General features: G+C 52.3%; 9 protein-coding genes across 9 annotated transcripts; 5 read left to right on the plus strand and 4 right to left on the minus strand.

The window, feature by feature from the left end:
• Nucleotides 1-89: 89 nt before the first annotated feature.
• BJX67DRAFT_344379 (uncharacterized protein) lies at nucleotides 90-3,106 on the minus strand. Its single transcript, XM_071028248.1, has one exon. It carries the CDS (start codon nucleotides 2,626-2,628, stop codon nucleotides 526-528), a length of 2,103 nt encoding a protein of 700 aa, XP_070889666.1. The 5' UTR covers nucleotides 2,629-3,106; the 3' UTR covers nucleotides 90-525.
• A 29-nt stretch (nucleotides 3,107-3,135) lies between these two features.
• Nucleotides 3,136-4,628, plus strand: BJX67DRAFT_245505 (uncharacterized protein). The gene is made up of 2 exons (XM_071026174.1): nucleotides 3,136-4,020; nucleotides 4,071-4,628. The coding sequence occupies exons 1-2, from the start codon at nucleotides 3,496-3,498 to the stop codon at nucleotides 4,353-4,355; spliced, it is 810 nt and encodes a 269-aa protein (XP_070889667.1). The 5' UTR covers nucleotides 3,136-3,495; the 3' UTR covers nucleotides 4,356-4,628.
• BJX67DRAFT_245497 (FAD-dependent oxidoreductase) lies at nucleotides 4,516-5,888 on the minus strand. Its single transcript, XM_071026173.1, has 3 exons — nucleotides 5,352-5,888; nucleotides 4,906-5,303; nucleotides 4,516-4,858 (listed from the first exon to the last, which is right to left on the minus strand). Exons 1-3 carry the CDS (start codon nucleotides 5,724-5,726, stop codon nucleotides 4,573-4,575), a joined length of 1,059 nt encoding a protein of 352 aa, XP_070889668.1. The 5' UTR covers nucleotides 5,727-5,888; the 3' UTR covers nucleotides 4,516-4,572.
• A 540-nt stretch (nucleotides 5,889-6,428) lies between these two features.
• On the plus strand, nucleotides 6,429-9,487 carry optF (small oligopeptide transporter, OPT family). The gene is made up of 6 exons (XM_071028249.1): nucleotides 6,429-6,708; nucleotides 6,870-7,064; nucleotides 7,160-8,487; nucleotides 8,550-8,764; nucleotides 8,846-9,115; nucleotides 9,219-9,487. Exons 1-6 carry the CDS (start codon nucleotides 6,661-6,663, stop codon nucleotides 9,410-9,412), a joined length of 2,250 nt encoding a protein of 749 aa, XP_070889669.1. The 5' UTR covers nucleotides 6,429-6,660; the 3' UTR covers nucleotides 9,413-9,487.
• Nucleotides 9,488-9,541: 54 nt separating this feature from the next.
• BJX67DRAFT_370133 (putative C6 transcription factor) lies at nucleotides 9,542-11,690 on the minus strand (the record flags this gene model as incomplete). The annotated part of the gene is made up of 2 exons (XM_071030877.1): nucleotides 9,542-10,314; nucleotides 10,373-11,690. 2 exons carry the CDS (start codon nucleotides 11,688-11,690, stop codon nucleotides 9,542-9,544), a joined length of 2,091 nt encoding a protein of 696 aa, XP_070889670.1.
• Nucleotides 11,691-13,423: 1,733 nt separating this feature from the next.
• Nucleotides 13,424-15,098, plus strand: BJX67DRAFT_378025 (MDR family MFS transporter; the record flags this gene model as incomplete). The annotated part of the gene is made up of 2 exons (XM_071032265.1): nucleotides 13,424-14,389; nucleotides 14,442-15,098. The coding sequence occupies 2 exons, from the start codon at nucleotides 13,424-13,426 to the stop codon at nucleotides 15,096-15,098; spliced, it is 1,623 nt and encodes a 540-aa protein (XP_070889671.1).
• A 2,908-nt stretch (nucleotides 15,099-18,006) lies between these two features.
• BJX67DRAFT_344391 (uncharacterized protein) lies at nucleotides 18,007-20,729 on the plus strand. Its single transcript, XM_071028250.1, has 2 exons — nucleotides 18,007-19,180; nucleotides 19,247-20,729. The coding sequence occupies exons 1-2, from the start codon at nucleotides 18,376-18,378 to the stop codon at nucleotides 20,410-20,412; spliced, it is 1,971 nt and encodes a 656-aa protein (XP_070889672.1). The 5' UTR covers nucleotides 18,007-18,375; the 3' UTR covers nucleotides 20,413-20,729.
• BJX67DRAFT_245587 (uncharacterized protein) lies at nucleotides 20,522-20,959 on the plus strand. Its single transcript, XM_071026176.1, has one exon. It carries the CDS (start codon nucleotides 20,631-20,633, stop codon nucleotides 20,895-20,897), a length of 267 nt encoding a protein of 88 aa, XP_070889673.1. The 5' UTR covers nucleotides 20,522-20,630; the 3' UTR covers nucleotides 20,898-20,959.
• Nucleotides 20,724-22,302, minus strand: BJX67DRAFT_344393 (uncharacterized protein). Its single transcript, XM_071028251.1, has one exon. It carries the CDS (start codon nucleotides 21,925-21,927, stop codon nucleotides 21,022-21,024), a length of 906 nt encoding a protein of 301 aa, XP_070889674.1. The 5' UTR covers nucleotides 21,928-22,302; the 3' UTR covers nucleotides 20,724-21,021.
• Nucleotides 22,303-22,883: the final 581 nt, after the last annotated feature.

Consider the following 22,883-nt stretch of genomic DNA (forward strand, 5'->3'; position numbering starts at 1 on the left):
ACTTCCGCTTTTAGGCTCTTGGCTCGCCTGCCCAGGTGCCCGTCCAGGTGCGCTTCTGAGCTCCCACCACTTCTGACGGAAGTCTCGCTGCACTGCACAGTGTCCTGGGTTTGTGTGGTTGGGTGACACACATCCAAGATTAGCAAAGTCAATTCGTACTGGTCCCTCTGTCTTCGGTGAGCAACCTTGAATCCCGCAGTCGAGTCTTCTCGAAGTCTGGACATGGTTTTCAGCCCATTTGACCGACCCTAATTCTTAGTGCAGCCACAAGGCTTGTGCTCAACAGCGTTTCATTGATTCTTCTTGTCCTGCGTCAGAGGCTCCGTCAGATCTTCGGATCCCGGCTTCCCTTAAATTTTCATCTTATGCGCATTACTATTATTGATGTCTATGGACAGTGGCGGTGTAGCGAGTCCGGGTATAAACAAATGCAACCACACAGCTGGTGAACCAGGGTAACAATGATCTGGAGCTTTCAGAGGACTCCGCACCAGGGGGTTATCTGGAGCGAGAAATAATGAAATCTCAGGCCACGAGCTCCCACTCGGCAATGTACGCCCACGACATCCCCACTCGCCCAGCCTGTCGCTGGTACTCTTCCACGGTAACTCCACGAGCGTCTTCTTGGTTCCCGAATTTCGTGAGCACCGCGAGTTGCACTTTCTGTCCCGGTGCTCCAAGAGACCTAGCATCGGGGACGTCCACGAACCACACATCTCCGCCTCCGTTCGGCCCAGATCCTCGCCAGTGCGTCAGTGGAAGGCGCTCGTCTTTTCGCCCGTCCACCCCATGCACCATTAGGAGGAAAAGGCCAGGTTTCGCCCGAGTGTGCCGCTCTAGCGACCAATGTTCGCAGATAAGATTGAACTGGAATCGCAGCGCTCCCGACCGGTGAATCGAAATATGCTCGCTGGCCGGTCGGAACGACCGCTCGCCAATGCTGTGTTTCTTCGCATCCCCGAAAGTTCTCGGTTGCGCGGCGCCAAGGGGGGAGTTCGGGTTGCCCAGAAGGTATTCCTCCCAGCTGATTTCGGGCCGGCCGTCATCCCGGTGGAAGTGCGCTGGATCGCCGGGGTAGTGCCTCAGCCCAAACTCGTCATTGGTATCCGTAAACATGGCCGGATTGAAGCTGCGGCAGTACGGCTTCCCCGGCCCTTGCACATGTCCAGCGCCCCAGCAGGCGTCTATGAGCTTCCATTGTCCGTTGTCAATTTGCACCACATTCCACGCATGCCCAGCCGAGTAAGGTGGAAGAGGTTCGCCGGGAATTGGGGCGGAGTACCCGTAGCCTTTGCCGTGCCCTGAGATTACCTTCGCCTGCAGTCCTGCTTGAGTTGCAAGTGCCGCGAAGAGACCAGCATACCCCTCGCATACGGCAAGTCCCGAAGCAAGGGTACCGTTCGGCGTGGACGGTTTTACGCAGTTATTATAGAATGATACCGTATCGTAGTCTATATTATGATGCAACCAAGTGAAAATGGCCCGTGCCTTGTCGGTTAGCGACGGGAATGGCGCCGTGAGCTCTCTACCAAGCCACCCAAGATCTTGAGTCGGGAGAGACTCCCGTGGATACGCCGCGGCATGTGCATCAGGCACGGAGAAGTCGCGGCATTTCAAGCACACCGAGGTGATCACGGGAACCGGGGCACTTGCTGCAGAAATGCGTGGCTTGGTTGCTTGAATCACAGAGAGATCCGGACGTGAACCCAACGGGACGGGAGGTGGTGTAGGTGAGACATTGGCCAGGGTGGGCTCGAGGTTAACCTCATCCACCTGGGGCTCGACGGCCTTTTTGCTTAATCCCCCAAACCCTGAAAGCTGAATCTTGTCCAAAGCGGCTCTAGTTGGGGCAGGCGGCGGAAGTCTTTTAGGTTGGGGCTTCCCGTTCGTTTCAACGCCGGGAGCTGGCGATTTGTCGCGACCATCTCTCGGAGCGTCTCTCGGAGGGACCTGTGGAGGAGGCCTAGACTGGGTGAAGCTACTCTCGGTCGACACAGTCGAGACGCTCCGATTCGAAGACCGGCGAGGGGGGAGACTCGGACGAGGAGGTGGCATGTGCTCATTGCTTGTGGCAGTCATAGGCTTCGGTCGCGACGGCAGAGCGACCTGCTGCATGCTCTGTCTCTTTGGAGGCAAGGGGGGAAGTTCTCCGACTCCCCAGGGTGGTGCTTTCACTCCATGTCCTGTAGGTTTAGTTGGTGTCCCTGACGACCTCCCCGTGCTTGCGGTCGTCGACCGTGATGCATCAGAAGCGACCGAGTTAACGGAAGGTCTCCTTGGAGGCAGCGACGGGGCAAGTTGACTCGAGCTGTTGCGGGCTGGTAAAGGCGGTGGACCCTTTGGCTGTGGTCTGGCGCCCAGAGTAATATCGCTTGACGCCGATCGAGTTGGCGGTCGCTGCAGAGGATCACGAACCGGAGCATTTCTTCCAACGGGAGAGAGTCGGTCGCTGTCAGGTGGAGGATTGCTGACACCGTTGGTCTGTGGACGAGTTGGCCGGAGCGCGAACGCGGTTGGCTGTGAGCCCGAGAACGGCGATCCTGGGCCCTCAAGGCTTTGTCCGTTCTGTGCCTGTTTCAGGGCCCTGATGCGGTCCTGGATGGACAAAACCTGGGTTTCTTCTGACATCCTTTGCAGAATAGTCTTGTCTGATTTTTCCGATGGGTCGAACTCGGAGTCAGAAGACGATGATCGCCTGCGTGCAAACAAGGATGGGCGTCAAATTCCTTGGTGAGGCTCAAGCCCAGAATGGGGCAGCTTGGCGGGAGAACCAGCGCTATCAGCGTCAAGCAGCTCACTGAAAGGAAAACAGTGAAAGAGCAGTTTCAGCATAAAGAGTCACCTGAGAGAGGGAAAAGGAAAGAGACTCCATGAGGGAGGGACGGTAAATAAAAGGACAAGGACAATTTGGCCCCCGACCGACTGTTTTGCCCCTCCAAGGAGAGAAACAAGGCTGTGACAAGATCAAGCTGGATGGCGGCTGGGCTCTTTGTTGGTTTTGTCGCCTGAGGTGTCACCCCCGTGGTCCTTGAAGTCGTCCAAAACAGAAGGCGGTAGACAACCACGCCTAGACACCAACAGAACCAGCATATCAGCTTGGTCTCTGGGGTTGAGAAAAGAACTCTCTCATTAGTCGTTGAGACTATGCTAATGCCTATCAATTCGCTGGAGTCGTATAGCTCCTTTTGGTTAGCCTCGGAGCGAGAAGCAAGTCTCCTCCGAAGTATATATACGCCAATTGCCTCGAAAGCTTTACATCGTATTTGGAACCCAAGAAAACCAAAAAGGAAGAAAGTGTCCCACAATTGTTATCAATTAAGAATTCCAAAGCACTACTTTGGTATCTAGAACATAGTCGGCAACCAATTTGTTGAAGGTTGGATGAGTTCAAATTAGTTAAGAGGGAGATGACATCACCTCAACTTACCTCTACGTCTTCGCGACTCCCGCTCCTATCATCTCGCAATCAACCATACCACCGTTAAGAATCCCGTGATGCCGGCGAAACGCAGAAAGACAATTTTGGGACCTACAACCCAAAAACGGGGTCACCCGTCACCCCCAGATGATCATGCTCCGCCTTTCACAAGAGAGAAAGCAAGCCCTCCAGAGCAAGAAGAGTCCAAAGTCCCAAACCAATCACCAACAGAGATTCACACGGAGCCGATGACGCCCGAAGGTCCTTCCGAACCATTCACAGAGACGGACGAAGAGATCCCCGAGACCGAGCGTACAATCGATGAAGCGGCAACGGGAGACGACCGGAAGATAGGTAAAGAGCGAGCCTTCGCGGGCGGATACAATGCGCTGAAGTCATACAAGGGGCAGTATTACTCGGGGATGGCGGTTGGAGGATCGCATGTTTGGAATTACGACCAGGGTGTATGGAAAGAGACGAAGGAAGAGCCAGATCTGTGGAGAGTTGACTATAGGACGAACAAGCGACGGCAGAGGAGGGCTCCAGAGGGAAGTGGCGCACCAGTGGGCACGGAGTATCATTGGTTGATTGTTGGACATCAAGTAAGACCACCAATCCTTCCTTCATGGGACACACCTCATAATGAATACAGCATGTCAAAAAGGTCGACGCGAATACATATGAGACAGTTCTCGAGGGATCGAAGTATAAATTGGCCTATAAGTCGGCAACTTCGAATTCATGGTCAATTCCTACTGTCAAGAAACAACGTGAGCGTGAGGTCGAGTTACTCGAGGATGCTAAACTACGTGTGCAAGGTTTGCCACCTGTTTCGGAGAAAGCGAAGGTGGAGAAACAAGAAAAAGGTCAGAAAAAGCTGGACGCAATGTTTTGCCGGGACGGTGCAGTTGGCAAGAAGAGAAAGGTTGAGGAATAAAATGGCGCGGTACCGCGGGATTATTCGCCCATGTTGGAAGCAACGCCGTTCCGATACGGTAATCGGGTCCCTGGACGCCTTAACGGGTGTCTGCATGGCTTGAGGAAAGGCTCTTGGAATTGGCACCTGTGAAATAGGAAGGAACTTTGATTAAGCTTAATCCGACATGTATTAGTATGAGATGTGATAGGGCGGAAGGCGCGCGAGCAGCCAAATATCACAGTATAACATTATCCTTCTCAGCCTTTTCGACCATCTTCACCAAGGCATCCCCGATTCCGTACGAAAAAGCGTACCCACCACCGCCGAAGCCGTAGGCCGACAAGATAAGACGGTTCTCGATCTGCTGGGAGTCGAGTCGGAATCCTCCTTCTCGTGAAGGGCGAATGCCGACGATGTAGCTTAAAGACTCTTCGGGAGGATTCTCCGGAACGATTTCTGGCGCGAGACTATGAGCGCGCGCGATCTCATCTCGAGCAATATCCATGTCCACTTCCGGCGACCTAGTGTGGTAAGCGCTTGGAACCGGAAGACAAGGACGTTAGCTTACAAGTTATCCCTCTGTTTGACCCCTCCTAAGATGACGCCCTGCGATAATGGGCGGGGAATAATGTATGTATACGACTTGCCATTCTGGAAGTAGAATGTGTGGTAGTTGCTCGTCCGATAGAACACATTCTGACCCCGTTCTGGGAAGCATTTCTCATCTCGAACATCGCGGAGCGTCCTGCTACCGATACCGCTGGCATTGATAAAGACACGGGAGTCGGGAAACAGAGTGTATAGGTCCTCTAACGCCTCGACTCGTTTTCGAATGAATTTGCCACCGAGAGACGTGATCTTTTCTCGGAGGTAGGGCATGTGCCGCGTCGGGTCTGTAACGACAGTCTCATATGCCCATCCGCAGTTGAACTCGGAAGGGAATTCGCCAGGATTCAAGTCGCGAAACTGTGACTGGAGTTAGACGAAAAGGGTTTGACTTTGCAGGAACCATACCTTGGGAAGGATTGTTTTTCCCCAGGCCGAGGAATCCCTGGATGGCGGTTGTTCCACGTATTCTCGGGCATCGACAATGCAAACCCCGGAATTAGGCTCCTCCTGTGCCATTCTCAACAGATGCCGGTGCGACACGGCTTGAATATAACGGTGTTCGGGGCTGATACCGCCTGCCGCGTGCCACGCCGCCCCGGCCCAGGCTGAGGCGTAGGATATATCCTGGTCGCCGGGCAGGTATTCTGCCACGAGGGTGACGGAGAAGCCATTGAGGAGGAGCTGCCTAGCAGTTGCACATCCTATAATTCCTGCACCAAGAATGATAATTGGGCGTCGCGGGAAGGGAATATTGCTGGAGGGGTGGCCACAGTCACCCATTCCGCCTGCTGTATACTGTTATATTTTGAGTGATGCTCGCTGTGTGGTGGGATTGCTTGTTAACTTCACAGATATATAGAGTGCAGACCAGAGTCTCTGTCTAGAGGTTCGAGGACCGGGAATACGAAGGGAAGGCTAAACACTTATGTACATGGTGCACTGAGAGGGGGAGACCGATCGTGATGAACGTAGATGGGGTCTGATCGTGCCATTCCTTGCGATGGGTTCTCGCTCTGGGGCGTTGCGGATAAGGGAGGGGTCGGGTGTATCCGCTGGTTGAGGGTCTGGAAGCTGCGCCATTCTCCGCTTTTCGGTGTTGTCAGTCATGACATCCCACTCTGCCAGGAAAAACCCCGTGAGCCTGTGGAGCGCTGCTGGCTGGGTGGTGGTTAAACATCGGCAGTGGGTGGGTTCTGGTCAGCTCGACTCCAAGGGCGGAGATTTTGGGAGCGGGTCATGCCGACAGAGATCGTGCATCGCCTCCAGTCAGGCATCCAGACAATTGATTTGCTCAAAGCTACGTATTTCTGCGAGTGTTGAGTGGGGCTGTAAACGGCGATCTGTGAGTTTGCCAAGAGAAGACGGGAATGAGAGCGAGAAAGGACGGCCGCAGGTCGTCTGCAATCAAAAAGTGGGTGGGGAAAACGCAGCGTGAGCCTCAGGCGTTACTTCGCTTCGTCCCGTCTCTTCCGCCCGTGTCTTTTCTCCGCTTCTCCTAAATCTCTCAGTCTCAGGGCTCCCAAACAACTTTCGTTTTTGCGACTTTGCTTGACCTGAATGCTTTGGGTCTTGCTTTGGTGCTGTTGATCTTGACGATAAATGAGCAACCCACATTCGCACAAGGTCTCAGCTCCACCCGCGTCTCGCGACTGCAAGCCGCGGCTTCCAGCGTCCTCGCGCTCATTATTTTGGCATTAGGTGGCCTACGTGGTTGATGGCGGAGGCGGAGATTGATGTCCCTCACGAGGGGAAGACAACCAAGGTAGGTCACGCTCAATCTTCCCACCTTGGCTGCCGCCTCGTCGCTCTGGCGGTGAGAACTTTGATGGTGCACAGATTCCGAGATATTACTATATTGGGTAATATCTGACCGGCGGGCCGCCCCTTCAGAGGCCGAGTGCTAATCCGAACATGTTTCCCCAGGAATCGCAATCGGGGGACCTGGGCCAACGTCATGAGACTGCCGTGCTCGATGACAGCGATGCCGAGAGGATTCTCCCCAACGAGGCAGATGACTCGCCCTTTCCGGAGGTGCGAGCTGTCGTCCAACCCGTTGACGATGCCACATTGCCTGTCAACACTGCCCGAATGTGGACGATTGGCATTCTTTTCACAATTGTATGTTCTCGGTTTGAATATTTGCGCCGCTCGAGGATATCTGGCCTGGACTTTGCTTCGATCCGCTAACCCAGCGCTAACGTGGGACACTCCAGATCGGAAGCGGGTTGAATCAATTCTTTAGCCTGCGGCAGCCGAGCGTCACGATCAGTGCGCTGGTCGCCCAGCTGATAGCGTACCCGTTCGGTTGTGCATGGGCACGTTGGATGCCACTGGGCTTGCTCAACCCAGACCGTTCCTTCAACATTAAGGAGCATGGCTTGATTACGATTATGGCCAATGTCTCCTTTGGGTCGGCTGCTGCCACTCAAATAATCGAAGCGATGCTCAAATTCTATAACATGCCGTCGCAGGGCGGCTTTCAAGTCCTGCTGTGCATCACCACCCAGATGTTGGGGTTTGGTGTAGCTGGCATGGCTTCTCGCTGGCTTGTGGAACCCGCGACAATGATCTGGCCCCAAGTCCTGTCAAACGCTGCTCTTCTATCCACCTTGCACTCAAAATCTAACCGGGTCGCTGATGGTTGGACCATAACGCGTCTGAAATTCTTTCTCGTTGTCTTTATCGCCGGTGGGGTCTGGTATCTTGTTCCAGGATACCTCTTTATAGGCCTCAGCGTTTTCAGTTTCGTCTGCTGGATTGTGCCCTCAAATGTTGTTGTCAACCAGCTTTTCGGCCAAAAATCCGGGCTAGGTATGTCCTTACTGACGTTCGACTGGGCGCAGGTCGTATTTGCAAACCAAAGTCCTCTCCTTGTCCCGTTTTGGGCAGGCTTGAATGTCATGGGGTCGTTTGCTTTGTTTTTCTGGCTTATTGTCCCTCTCATTTACTACACTAACACATGGTATTCCGCTCACCTGCCGCTTCTTAACTCCAATACGTTCGATAATACCGGTCAAGTCTACGACACGGCCCGTGTGATGAACAGAGACGGTACCGTCAATGTCGAGGCGTATCGAGATTATTCACCGATGTTCCTACCAGCGGGATATGCTGTCACATATGGAGTGGCCTTTGCTAATCTGACAGGGATATTTGTTCACACGGCGCTGTACCATGGGAAGGAACTCCTCGAACAATGGAGCGGACGCTACAAGAAAGATGTCCATGCACGAATTATGGAGTCTTATGCTCAGGTTCCTTGGTGGTGGTTCGGGGCCGTGACACTACTGATGTTCGTCCTGAGCATTGTAACCAACGAGGTATGGGAGACAAATCTCCCGGTATGGGCTGTCTTCCTAGCTTTTGTGTTGCCTATCATCTACTTCATCCCTGTGGGCATCATCAAAGCTGTGACAAACATCACAAGCAATCAGTTGAACCTGATAACCGAGTTTATTGGCGGCTATGCATTCCTTGGAAAGCCTGTCGCCAACATGGCATTCAAGTTCTATGGATATGTAACCGTCTCACAGGGCTTAGAGTATGTATTTCCACCTTCGAGAGTTCTTTTGTTGGCCACGAATTTTTAATCTATTGTTCCAGATTTGCCGCAGACATGAAATTAGCCCACTACCTCCACATCCCACCACGCACCTTATTCTTTGCGCAGGGACTGGCAACGCTCATCGGCGCCATCGTGCAATGCGGCGTCACTGTCTTCATGCTTACCCGGATCGATGGTATCTGCACCCCGCAGGCGGACGGCGGCTTCATCTGCCCGCACGGCCTAGTAACGTACTCGTCCTCCCTGATTTGGGGTATGCCACACCTCCCTTACCTTACCAACTTCCTTCCCAGCTTGAAACCCCTCCACTAATAAATTACGCACATGCACACAGGCGCCCTCGGCCCCGGCCGTAACTTCACACCCGGCCAAATCTACGGCAATCTCCTCTGGTTCTTCCTCGCCGGACCGCTCGTCGTTCTGGCCACGTACCTCCTCGGCCGCCGCTGGCGGGGCTTCAATTATATCTCGTGGCCTGTCGCATTCGGCGCCATGAGCCTTGTGCCACCCGCAACGGGGATAAATTTCTCCTCGTGGTGGGTTGTCAATGTAATTTTTAACGGGATTATCAAGAGAAGAAAGCCGGCCTGGTGGTCCAAGTATAGTGCGTCTTCCCCTTCTGTTCCTTCCATCCATCCTCGTTTGCCTTGTTTTATTTATTTATTTATTTTTTTTTTTTGTGTGATGTGGTCTGCTGACGAGAACAGACTATGTTCTGAGTGCAGCTCTTGACTCTGGGGTTGCGGTTTCCACCGTGTTCATCTTCTTTTGTATCGTGTTACCGGCGGGTTCGCTGAGCTGGTGGGGGAACGAGGTCTTCATGGCGACGGCGGATGGTCGAGGGACGCCGTGGAAGGGCCTCCCACCTGAGGGGTTCTTTGGACCTCCTACATGGGAGTAATTGTATACGACTATATACTACTTATACTTCGACCGTAATATTTGGTACTATATAAATATTGTCTTGTTTCAGCGCATCACGCGTGCTTCACTACACTTCGTGTAAGAACGGAAAATCTATATAGCCACGTTATAGGGTATAGAACGTCGGAATCTCCTCCTGGAACCAGTCATAGGAATAGAATAGGTGTTCTGCCATCTGCGGATCCATGACGGGCATATTCCCCGACGCATCCACCAGCAAGACATCGTCCAGCACCGGCGCCAGCGGCACAGGCGGCGCCATGAACATCGAGTTCGTATCTGGTTGCGGGGGACGCAACGGCGGTGGCATCGCCTGTTGGTATTGTTGACGTTGTTGCTGCTGATAAGCCAAATGGCTGAAGATCGTCGTGCTGTGTTCGCGGAATGTCTCCGCTAACTTGTCTACCCTAGCTCTCCGTTTGCCGAATTCTTCGAGGATGACGACAACGGCTTGAATCGCCCTTCGCATCGTTGGCTCGTCTGGCTCCCAGACAGGCCCATGGCCCTCATTCACAGTATGGAAATTTCGATTCAAGCACCAGAGGATGGTTACTCCGGCGAAATAGATTTGACTAAGCGTCAGCCAGATCCATTTTAGTTTGCCAACGGAGTAACTGTCCCAGTAGGAGCGGATGACTGCGATACTGGCGTTACCGCAGCTGATGATGCCGCTCGGGTCAGGGGTTGGGTTTCGGGGGCTTGGGCGATAGAGGAGGAGAAGTGTTGTTGCGTGAAGGTAGTCAAAATAGCTGGTTGAGTAGAGGAGGGCTGGCGGATAGATAGGGCTGCTCGTGCGCCAGTCGTCGAGTTCATGGCGGAAACGGCGAAGGGTTAAAGATAACTCGGTGGGACTGGGAGGAGGTTGGTTCGCGCTGTACACTGTGGTACATTGCTTTCGTTAGTCAGGCTGCGCATACAAGGAGATAGGAGGGCTTACGGTAACGATAGATCCGAGAGAAGATGCGGCGGAGTCGGATGACCTGGATGGGGATGGTCATGGAACTGGCGCCTGGCGCTTCGGTCCAGTCGTCGTTGAGCTCTCGGGGGAGGGAGACGGTGATATCCTCGTCGGCTATCCCGAGCGGTCTACCTAGAGTACTGGCGATGAGCCGGTCAAAGTTGTACAGACTCCAGAAAGCGCGTTTGGACATTTCATCATCGATCAGGTTTGTTGCTTGTCTGGATTTGTGCAAACCCAAGCTTGTGGCTAGTCGCAGAGCGGTACCTAGAACGTGCCAGACGCTGGGGCCCGTGCTTGCGAATTGTGTGTAAAGGGCTAGGCTGAGCAGTGCGCGCAGAGCGGTTAGGTCTTCACTATGGAGCGCAATTGGAAGAGTTTCGTTGCTCGCACGATAAAACTCTATCGCTCGGGGCTCTGCGTCGTTCGCAGACCCGATGAGCATGGCAGTGGCGATGGTGATGTGGTAGCTACAGTGCACTTCGGGTGAAGGTACTTCCCCTGCATAGATCCGTCGTAAATGATCGTAGAAGTCGGCTCGATGTAGGAAGGGATACTGGTACCCCATACTGTCGAAGTACTGTCCTGCCACACGCTCCGCTTCGTCGAGCGATGCAAGTCGGAGGACGCGCGGGGCGGACACAGACGCCGCCGGTCGGACCATGGACGACGGACGGTGTTCAAGTTTATCGCGAAATATCTCGCCAACATTGGGCAGTTCTGTTCCTACTCCGGATGCACTGGCCGATACGGGACTCGCACTGGAGTCGACACCCGTTGTAGAGCCACCAACCGTGGAAGCCTGGTCGTGCGGACTGTCAGGAGCCATCTTGATCATGATAGCAGGTAACTGGTGCCACAGATTGGAGTCCCCGTCCTCATCCAGCGCGCTTCCCGTCGGCTTGTCAGCCACAGCAATGCCGGTCTTGCGGCGGACGATCTCTTCCAACCATTGTACCCGATCCTGCAATTTCTCGAGCTGATCGCGCGGGACGGAGGCGTTGGCGAGCTGCGGACCGGGCGGAGCAATGGTGCAACGAACACCGGCTCGCGTACACGCGGAGCAATTGGGATAGCGAAAATCACATTTCTTCTTCCGTCTGCGACAGAAATCGCAGGCTGTCGAGACGCGTTTGGGCCGGGAGGGAGGACGGTGCGGTGGGGGAGGAGTTGTACTGGACGCGGAGGGAGCCGGAATTGGAGGCGGAGCAGAGGTTGGGAGGGAGAGCTGCGAGGGAAGAGGTTCGAGACGGAATCTGCCCAGCTGATGTCGAAAGTCAGGGTCGCGGTTGGTCATCGTGCAGCGAATGTGACCCCTGGAGGCGGTTCGAACCGCTGGCCATCGTGTGCGAGGAGTTGTTGGGGAGTTGAAGTCGAGGCTGAGGTCTTTAAAGGTCGTTGCTGGCGACAATGCGACATTCAGCAGCCGATCGACGGGCCACAGCAGGTGCCATCGACCATCGTTCTTCCTTTCGGTCACTACTTTACTTTCATCCTAAACCTATTCCTATACCACGCAATAATAATGGAGTTGAGTGCCAGACTCGACAAAGTGACAGTCTGCGCGCAGCAACCCGTGATCTCCTGTCTGCAGCACGTGCAGCGTGGCCTTTCGCGGAAGAGTCTCAACAACACGCGCCTTGTCTTCGATGGTCTTCAGCGCAGCCTTCGACACCTCACGCTCGACAGGGCAGCGTCGAGCCGTCCCCAGTGTCGATCAGTTGGTAGTCAACGCCTCACCTCTTGATAAAATATGCTTAACCAACATCCCGAAATAACAATTGTTGTGGGTTCCGAGTCCCACAAGCGACTCCCTGCTTCATCGATATGTGTTCAGGACTTGGGGCTCCGGCTCGTTTCCGGCCGATACTACCTAGTACTGCGGCTGGATGGAGGGTAGCCGAACTGTCAGGTTCCCATTTAAGAAGAATCTGATATTCTTACACTTGGGTGTACCGTCGTCTGAGCTGGGCTTGTGTCTGAAGATGACGCAACTTTCGTTACTCTGTCGCAACAGCGACTAGTGCGCTTGAATTTCCAGTTGCCTCTCACTACGTCCTCCAGAACAAAGGGATGTTTTGCCTGATTACCGGACTGAAGAGTCACGACTGGATACACGAGAGATCTTACCAGTGAGGATTGGGCTGACCCAGTCCAACTTGGACGGTGGTCACGACTTCCTGTGGAAGTGTATGTTTGTCGAGGATGTTTCGAGACTCAATTATGTATTTATGTCCAGCGTCAGTTCTGACCTTGCATCTCCACGATACGGGAAGCATCTCACAGCAGAAGACGTACCCGACCGGCTCTGATCGGGGGTACATCCGCTATCGCGCCCCTCTTTGTAGGGATTCTCACACGAACCAACGAGGAAAGGCTTGCGGCAGGGAAGCCCACAGTAGGTTTTGTGAATCCGGTGCTCTTCGCACATCCGGAGGTTGTTTCGCGACGTGACTGAATGAAAGAGTGAGGGCTGTGGGACGGATGGGTTTGCCGCTGCGGATGGCTGGGATCCGGTTACTGGACTGGGGACGCCGGTTTATCCTGAGCTGTTAGATGTGTTCATGAACATATGAGCTGGTTATTGCCCGGAATTGACAGGTCAATAGGATTGGCCATGATGACATGCTCGTAGTCAATGCTGAGGACAGAGGAGATCCCCGAGTCATTCTTGTGGCCGAGAATGGGTTAGCCCAGGGTCTCGGACGCTTTCCACAGCCTTAACCGCAGATTGCCCAATCACATTGCAATGTAGATGAGCTTTTTCTCTCGGATCCACTCTAAACGCGATTATTGGTGGTTCCTGCGGATGAGTGAACATGACTCACCACTTGGCGTACTCCACCTTCCACATTGAGAAAAGCATAATACAGTCGGGACTGGGGAGACGCAAGGAAATATAAAGTTGGCAGGATTCCCATCACTTCTTCACCGGAATCAATATTTACAACTATTCCGGTCCGAGTCGAGCCGCCAAGTGTTATGGCGGACGGCTTTCCAGAGAAAAATGAACCGGAAAAGCCTCCCAATATGCCCCGATCCGAGAAAAGCGAAGAGTCCCCGGGGACCTCGACTCCGCACCATGAGCGCCCCGCAGAGTGGGAACCACAGTATCCTGGAAAGATGAAACTGGTAGGTATTGTGGTCGGTCTGAATCTTGCCATGTTCCTCGTCGGCCTCGACAATACAATCCTCTCTAGCGCTATCCCCAAGATCACCGACCGCTTCCATGCCCTAGGAGATGTGGGCTGGTATGCCAGCGCCTACCTTTTGACTAACTGTGCGTTCCAGCTTATGTGGGGGAAGTTATATACCTTCTATGTTGTTAAATGGGTCTATATTGCTGCTTTTATCTTATTTGAGCTCGGATCTCTCATCTGCGGTGTTGCGCCATCGTCAACTGCCCTCATTGTCGGCCGTGCCATTGCCGGCGTTGGTGCTGGCGGCGTCACCAATGGCTCCTTCTTGCTCATTGCACACTCTGTTCCTGCGCAGAAGCGCCCAACTCTAGTTGGATTTCTGGGAGCCATGTACGGATTCTCTGCGATCGCGGGACCCCTGATGGGCGGCGCTTTCACCGACAACGCATCTCTAACATGGCGATGGTGCTTCTACATCAACCTCCCGCTTGGTGTGCTTCCAGCTTCTGTCATTCTCTTCTTCATCCCCGCGTTTCCCGGGAGCAACAAGGGCCAATCTGGCTTCAAGAACCAGGTCAAGCAGATGGACGTCCCTGGGACGATCTGTCTTCTCCCTGGCGTCGTGTGTCTCCTCCTCGCTCTCCAGTGGGGTGGTGCAAAGTACGAATGGCAGAACGGCCGTGTCATCACCCTCTTCGTTCTTGCCGGCGTGCTCCTGTTCGGGTTCATCATCATTCAATACTTTACCGGCGACTGTGCAACGGTCCCCCCGCGCGTCTTCGGCAATCGCAATGTCTGGGGGTCCGCGCTGTTTGGCTCGGGTGTCACCGCCGGCTTCTTCCTGATGCTTTACTACGTATGCCCCCCCAATATGCCTGTCCCATTTCCGCATGTTAACAGTTCGTTAGATCCCGATCTGGTTCCAGGCCATCAAAGGCGCCTCCGCAATCCGCTCCGGGGTCATGAACCTCCCCATGGTCCTCGCCTACGTCGCATTCTCGATGTCCGGCGGCTACGTAACCTCCGTAATCGGCTACTACATGCCCTTCACCTATCTAACCGTGCTGTTCATGGCCGTCGGTAGCGGCCTCCTCTCAAGCCTGGATGTCTCTTCAGGGAACTCTGAATGGATCGGGTACCAATTCCTCTTTGGCGCCGGTGTCGGCCTCGGATTGCAGACTGCGTTTGCGGCGCCGCAGTGCGCGCTGCCGATTGAGGATATCGCCATTGGTACAGCGATCGTCATGTTCCTGGAGAATTTGTCGGCGGCGGTGTTTGTCTCGGTTGGTCAGAATGTGTTTGCGAATCAACTGAGGAGGAATGTGGCCGTTTATGCGCCGGAGGTGGACGCGGCGGCGTTGATTGCGGGCGGTGCACTGGAGGTTCGGAGGACGGTTCCTGCGCGGTTTTATGATGCGGTGCTCTTTGCGTATAATAAGGCGTTGACGCAGACGTTTTATGTTGGCGTTGGGTTAAGTTGTGTGGGGGTTATTGGGGCGGTATTTATGAAGTGGGTTAATGTGAAGGGCGATAAGAAGCCCAAGGAGCAGACGCAGGATGTCTAAGGAGAAGCTCTATTACTTCGCGTATCTTCAGCGTTTTGGATTTGATAGACTTGATTCTTCTTCTTGGTCTGTTTCAATATATACATTTCATATGTACGATCATGTCTGCATTCTAATATAAAATAGATACCCACCTCACCAAGCAGGTACTGACAGAACTATGCAACAATCTTCGTACAAAGCTTCCCCATATTCCCACCGTCAAACAACTTCATCCAGAGAGCAGGAACATCCTCAAACTTCGCCTCAACAATCGTGCGGTGGCCCTCGGGGATGAGTGGGAGGTACATGCGCGCCGGGTCGGCGGTGGCGGAGATCCAGGTTCGCTGGGCGGGGTCGTTGGAGAGCATGATAGTTTTCAGGAGGGCTTGGGTGTTAGCTTGGGGAGGGGGTGCTGGTTTGTTTGAAGGTTGGGGATGGGCCTGACAGGATGGGGAGGTCGAGCGGTTTGGAGTTGAGGAGCCATTGCCCGGTCGTAGATTGCATTTTGTTGGAAAGGGAATGTGTATGGATATCTGAACGTGGTGACGGGGTGGACAGGGACTTGGGAGGTTAGTCGGCGGGTGATTTGTATCTTCGGATCTTCGAGTCGGTGACATGGATGGCCGAGAGCTCCACCGGTGAGCAGAAACTGTTCGGGATTAATAACATGGCCGGCCCACTTGAAGGTCGACGAATTTACGAAGAGAGATTTTGTATAATGGTTATACAGAGTAGACTTGAAGATCGTCGATCGATATAGATCAGAGTCAGATATAGGATATACTCTGACTTCGAGCTTAATTGGTCGTGCTTACAGGACCCCTGCTGGCTCTGCGCAGGGCTGAGATAAAACGATCTCTGTTGGAATGACGGGCTGGACAAGCTGAGTTTCCGCACGGCGAGTTTCGCAGGACTGCTCAAATTAGAGTCGAAGAGAATTTAGAGAGACAATGACTTGTTCTGTACAGTAAGAATGGAGCTACCTCGTCCCTTGCAAAGATGTCCTCGAGAATTCCAGTGCCACGGGCAAGCTGACCCCGCCTGCTTATCAATTACTGTTGAGGCTATCGCAGTCAATCAGTTACATCTCCTCACTGCTACATCTCCTCAGCTTCCTGGGTCAGACACTCGTCATCAAGCTGCTTTGCCTTTTCAATCACATCACTGAAACATATCTCCGTCAGCGCACTACAAAGTTGCTACGTAATAGCAGCTCTTTTGTAGAAAGCGGTAACCATCTCAGTAGTAGTATAAGTCCCCTTCGCGATCTCAGCAGCGAGAGAGGTAGCGTCGTGTCTCTCGCCTGTAATTTTGAGTTCTCGTTCGGTGAGGATTCCGCATGTGCTCACGATTGGCCGCACGCCGATTGTTCCTGGGGATAGGCTCCAGGAATTGGGGAGTCGGGAAAGTTGCTCGGCACGTTTTGCGTCGCGGATTGCTTCCCAGGATTTTGTGAGGGGGTGGGAAGTTGGACCGTGTGGTGGTGGTTGGAGTCTCTGATCATCAATAGTTACTACCTAGTAGTGTGTTGGCTTAGGATAAATTCCTTGATTGTGCTTTACTTATACACGCCATCTCCCTGACAAGGTAATATGTTACTAGCATAAAGACAGCTATACTACAAAGCTGGAGTACTGAAGAGTCGCTATCAATAAGCTATCAAGTGGAGAGGCAGCCAAGCTATCAAATAAGCTATCACAAGGCATTCCCAGATATTAGCCGTGTCTTGTGCAGCTTATCAACGACTAGCTTCCTCAGTGCCCCCATCATTCTAAACTGGACTCTGCCTGACCTTAACACGGCTGGCCACTCCAAGCGGAGTACTGTGCTTGGTCTTTACTTCGTGTATGCTCTCCCCTCCCCTCCCCATTCCTTCATGTCAGCCAACCCGCCAATGAAGACAATACGGTGAATTGTAAAAAGACTAACAAAGGGCGATAGCCTCTACTGCGCCAGCAACATAGCAGGCCCACACCTCTTCCTCTACTCCGAAGCCCCCCCAAATACCCAACCGCAATCAAAGGCCTGGTAGGCTCATACGCAGTCGCAATGGTCTTGCAGACTATTTACACGGCCTACGGCTACATCGCGAACAAGTGGAAGGCGGAGAAGGGTCTGTTGAGCGAGACTGATTCTACGGAGGAGGCAATGGAGGGATTTGAGGATTTGACCCAAGCGCAAAATACCTAGGTAGGCATTTTGGATACCGGATCTGATGTACTGGACACAGTGAAGTTTGAGTGATGTTCTACCGCTACAAGATAGGTTACTTAGATTAGGCACCATGGCAACATTTGGCTTCCTCCTTGGTATGCCCTTAAGTTTCTTCCGTTTCTATAGGTGTTCCTCTTCTTCCCCGATGAAAGCTCGAGAAGTGAAGTGAGGTTTAGGAATACGTCTCGGCTGCAAACCAGTAGCCTTAGGAAAGCCTCACCTCCGAGACGCCTAAGAGATTGTGCTGGTATATTTTACGCCTTCAATCAGCCTTTCGTGTCGATCCCGTGAAGCGTATCCAACGACAAATGAGTTTCTTGCTTCATCTCTTGAAATGACACTCGGATGAGCTTACTGATCTAAGATCTAACATACATTTAGAGCTGAGCTTCCTCCGTCTATCTGAGGACTGAGAGGTCTTGATCTTGAGGTGAAAGCTTTCTGGCGACCTTCATCTGTAAGATCTTTCTCCCCTCTCTTCTTCTCCCACATCTCATCATTCTGGTAGTGATCTAGATATTGAGCTCAAGTCTCTTCCTAGAATCACGAAGCATCTGATCTTCTACTCTCCTCCTTAAGTCCACGACCCTCATTCTGATTCCGATTCAGAATCAGCATCGTATTTCATCTCGACATCGAATCTTACAACCAGCCAAGCTGCGGCCCACTCCTCTACTCACAATCCACCCCGGAATTTGACCCCTTTCAACCGATCACAACCGTTACTTTACGATCTTGCTCCATTATTTGAAGTATAACAGAGCCCATTTCAGTTGGGGGTGCTCCAAAATGAGGTATGTGATGAAGATGGCCGGGGTAGCACTTGACAGTGGGCTGGGACTAACACAATGTTTGCCATAGTGACCTTCAAAGGACTTCAAACAACAATCCCTGCCCTCCAAAGGCAGTCATTATACGCGGAGAACAGTTCACCAGCCCGCAACAGATATTTTCCAAGCTACGAGAGTGGTCAAGTGATCTTGACAAGCAAGCATATATTCGTGTCCTAAACGAAGCCGTGAGTCAAGTTAATGAAATTGTGGAGAGATATGACAATGCCCGGGACGATCTCCTTATTGAGATGTATACCTTGGGCCGAGAGACTTTGGAGGGAGATTTTGGACAGGTAAAAAAAACTCACCTTTCGCTATGGAAAAAGGTTGAAGATGCTGTGAAGACTGCGGCCAAAAACCAGAAAGCAGCACAGAGTGCCTCAAAGAAGGTGGTTAATTACTGGAAAAGTAACGGTGAATATTTCCTCGGAATCAACCGCGCCCAAGGATGGACAAAGGCAGCAGGGCGATTAGCGACAGCGTGTCAAGTTTATGACACTGCGATGAAGTTTGTTGTATGCGCGATTTGGCAGCGACTTCAGGACGTGAAAAGGGGAAAGTCACTGTCTTTAGACCCTGGTCTTGGCGATCTCTTGGAAGCTATAAAGCTCTTTAAAAAAGAGCCGGATGTTGCCGCTATCTCAGACGAGGATTTATCTTCGATGGGGATAAGGCGGAATAAAATGGGGCTTCTGGAAGAAGATGACGACAATCTTTCAATTGAGCCTATGGAAGCTGGCGCAGCAGCTAGTTTTGAGTTACCTAGTTCGAAGGGTCTCCGCGCTCTGCCATCCGCTATTATCGAAGAGCTGTCTGATGTCGCATCCGACTCGGAAAACGAAGACGAGCCGACAGCAACCACGAATCCAGCTGACCCGGCCGTTACACGCACCCAGCCCCCCGCTGAGGATGGGGTTTACCCACCACCGCCCAAAGCAACCCATCCTGGTGTAACAATCGGCTCCCAGGCTCTTGGAAAGACCATCACAGAGATAAGCAATACTCCCGCAGCGGCTTCCGGCCCTGCATCGAATCGAGCGGGCGCGTCAGGTCCTAATTCTGGTCCGTTAGGAGATCCTGCCACTAAAAAAAGAAAGTCAAATGTCTCCAGTGGCACACCTGGCGGAACGCCCGGCCCTGAATCAAATCAAGCAGGCGCATCAGGTCCTAATTCTGGTCTGTTAGGAGATCCTGCAACTAAAAAAGGAAAGTCAAATGTCTCCAGTGGCACACCTGGCGGAACATCCGGCCCATCCAAGTGGCAAAGGCAACGCAAGAGGGCACCAGCGTCGACAAAAGACCAGAAGGGGAAAGGGAAAGCTACGGCCGGGGAGTCAACCCAGAGTGGCACGGCGTCGAAAAACAGAAGCTCACATTCCGAATCGGGGATTCACAATGAAACCAACAAAACAAACAAAGAAGAATTATCAAAAGAAAACGCGAGAAAAATTATGATTTTGGATGATCTGTTCAAGCGTCTTTCCATCCGGAACACCTCCGCAAAAGAGGTTCTTGAGGAGGGTGTGTTGAGGACCCAGACGAACATATTCCAATGGTGGTATGGCACCCTTGGTGAGAAGAAACACAAGGTCCTATTGGCTGATTGCGCCTTGGAGGAGCTGGAAAGGTTCAAGCACTACCACGGTGCAGAATTTGACAGCTATCAATATAGCCTGTTTCAGCAACTGGCAGAATGTGATCCAGTTTTGTGGTTACTACAGGCAATATTATCATCAAAAAGAGAACTATACGCGTTTCCCCAGGGTGTGCAACAGAAGGACGTCACCAACGATTCCTCGGACAAAAATGTTATAGCTCGCTATGGCGTAGCAACAACCGTCCTGTGCATCCCGGCAAACAGATCTCACGATAAAGGCATGCATATGTGCCCGTCCTTGTTGACCGCGGATAACCTCGAGCAGATTGCCCAGGGAAGTGTGGCGGCCGGAGAGGCACCTGCAGCACTATCTGCGCTACGAAGTAAGCAACATCCAATAACCATAAAGCTTACTGGCGGCGAGTCCAATGCAAAAGCTCTCGAGGAGTTTCAGGTTCTCACTGGAATAAGCCCTCTGTCCGAGGCAATCATGGGCAGAAGGGCTTACTCCGAGTGGGAAGTGCAGGAAGAGATGGACCTTTTGCTCGGAGAAGACCGCGACGCAGCATGGGGATGGATTCAGGAATGGCGTACAGCTGCGGCGGCCAGCATTCGGCTGAAATTCGCTCTGTTGGTCAGGATGGAAGGTAACAAGTTTGGGAAAGGAAAGTTTGATGGCGCAGAGTAAATAGACCTTCGCCTGCATGCTTCTTTTCTTTTCTTTGATCGTTTACGCTGCTTTACAGAATGGCGATGATCCTTAGCTTGCTTAACGAGGATAAGATGAATTGCTTCTGGTTTTTTATTTCATTGCTTAATAGTTCTCCATAAGAAGTCGACACTGGTACAGGTGTGGGAGACCGATACTCTTTCCATACTCATAATGGGGTGAAGAGGAGGAATACCATGCATTGTACCAAAGACCACGGTTTCAGCAGATTCACCGGATTCACCGGATTCACCGGCTGCATCTTCTATCCACCCTCCACCTTCATCCCATCCTTTTCCATACCTATTCCGTCCGACCTTTACCTCTTGTTGTTCATTCTCTTATCACTTTGCCCCTGCATCCTCCCACTTGATTGTCCTGTTGCTTCCCTCTCCCTTTCTGTTTCCGTTCCGATACCGGGCCTTTTTCTTGCCCTTCTCTCGGAGCTGATTGACTTTATTTAGATAAAGCCAGCTAAGTTTCCCGGCTCTTCCAGAACTTTTCGATCTACTCGGAAAGCGCGTGGGAAATGTAGAAAGCGTTCACATGAGTTTCTGCATAGTCGGGTGACAAACGAGTAGAAAGCATTCACTGAGAAGCGAGTGTCCTCAGATGACGCTCTTGCGAATCCCAAAATGTAGCTGCAAACTCGCTCAACATGTCTTTGTTGCAGACAATGTCTGCTTCCTGGCTATTGCCCGGAGGCCGGCCCAATATGGTATCGAATTCAATACGGATCTCGTCGCTGAATTGAGAAGTCAACGTGTCGTCGAGACTCCATCCCCTGATTTGTGGTCCAGATGCCTGATGTGTGATCTCTATGTGCTGCGTGACGAGAGCGGAAGGCAAGAGATTCCGTGACCTAAGAGGATACACACGGGGGCCCAGTTTCCAAACCTCAAGCACCAGGTCACTATCATTCGTCAGGTTGATTGTGATGCAGCGCTCAACCGTTGTGGATGGCGTCTCGACCCAACCGCGCGCGTCGATGGCTAGTTGTCGTGCACTTTCCGAGGCTCCAACTTCGACAACGACCTTCAAACTGCCCGTAGCCTTAGACAACCAGCACGCGTCTGGTTCCTTGGCTCGCTGGCCAATAACCGTGAGGGGTGATGCGCAAGGGATGATCTCTCGGGAAACTCTCATTGCACATAGTTGTTCGTCGACGATTTGTTTGAACAAGCCAGACAAGATCTCGTGGGCAAACCCTGGCATCCTTATCGTGAGATATCTGTCAGAGAAGGAGTAGCCTAACTTCATCGATTTCAAGGGCCTGGTATCCTCCGATGCTAGGTACTCAAAATCGTGAATGTCTACTGCTGAGAACCGTAACAGTTCGCCCTCAAAAGACAAATGATCCTTGATGACTGAAAGTATGCTCTGTATGCCTTTGCATTCGAATGTGTCGGCACGAACCGGGTTGACGAGCAACGGTGTGGGCATCTTGCCGTTGTTCGAGCAGTTACGTTGTGGAAAGCATTGGGGATGAGCCATTGTTGGAAGGCGCAACGTGATCGTAAGACGAGATCGTTGAACAAGGGCGTTTTGAAAAGCAGGAGAGCAATAATTCAAAAGAAGCCAAGATTTTAAGTCTCGAATTAAGGAGGACGGAGTAAAAGAAGAAATAGCGTCGATCGATTTGGTGGCTGTTGGAGGCTTTCGACATGATGGTCAGACTGGAACAGGGTTGGTGGATGAGCCAGGCAAACCACCAATCAAGTCACATGATGTAAAATAGTTGGATCTGCCACCCCGCGTGCACCAGACCGAACCTCCATCTATCTTATATTGTTATTTATTGATATAGGATTATATACCTATAATCAAGAAAAAAAAAACATCCTTTTAGACCTTCTTTTGGGGTAAAAAGCTGAACAGGGTTTGAAGGCTAAATGGGGCTTGGAAATCCACAGAATTTTTTCCAACCCCTGTTCAGCTTCTCCAAGCCCCGTTGAGCTGTGGGCCCTGCTAACATTCGCTTGACAGTGTGGCTTTCTTTCGACTGCTTCCTCCTATCTAGACATCTGTCAAGGCCTGGGCATCCCTAGGCAATTAGTTGATTATCGATCCTTATTCCCCTTTTGGTCGTGTCGTGAGCTCTCATCTTCTCCTCTCCGCTCTCCGCCCTTCTGGCACTGGGCAACAAATCAAAGTTCCTTTAGAAGGGTCCTCTTCGCGTCGTCGACAACGGTGTCTACGACTTCCTCCCCATTCTGGATCTGGATCCAGAATGGCTCTGAAGCGATCGGACTCATGCTAACGAAGAGGTGTTGTTATTTGGGTTTGTTTCTATTCAACAGGTGCAGAGTTTTGGAGTCTTTTCACGAGCTCAAGTGTTCGATGTCAAGGTCGAACCTGAGTCATACTGACGAGCGGGTTTCATGCGGAACGAAAGTTCCAGTACCTCCTATGATGACTTGATGACGCTGAGGGGCGCCGGGGGAGAAAGG

The sequence above is a fragment of the Aspergillus lucknowensis genome (genome assembly GCF_044049455.1).
Source record: "Aspergillus lucknowensis strain CBS 449.75 chromosome Unknown BJX67scaffold_5, whole genome shotgun sequence".
In the NCBI taxonomy this organism is placed as follows: Eukaryota; Fungi; Ascomycota; class Eurotiomycetes; order Eurotiales; family Aspergillaceae; genus Aspergillus; species Aspergillus lucknowensis.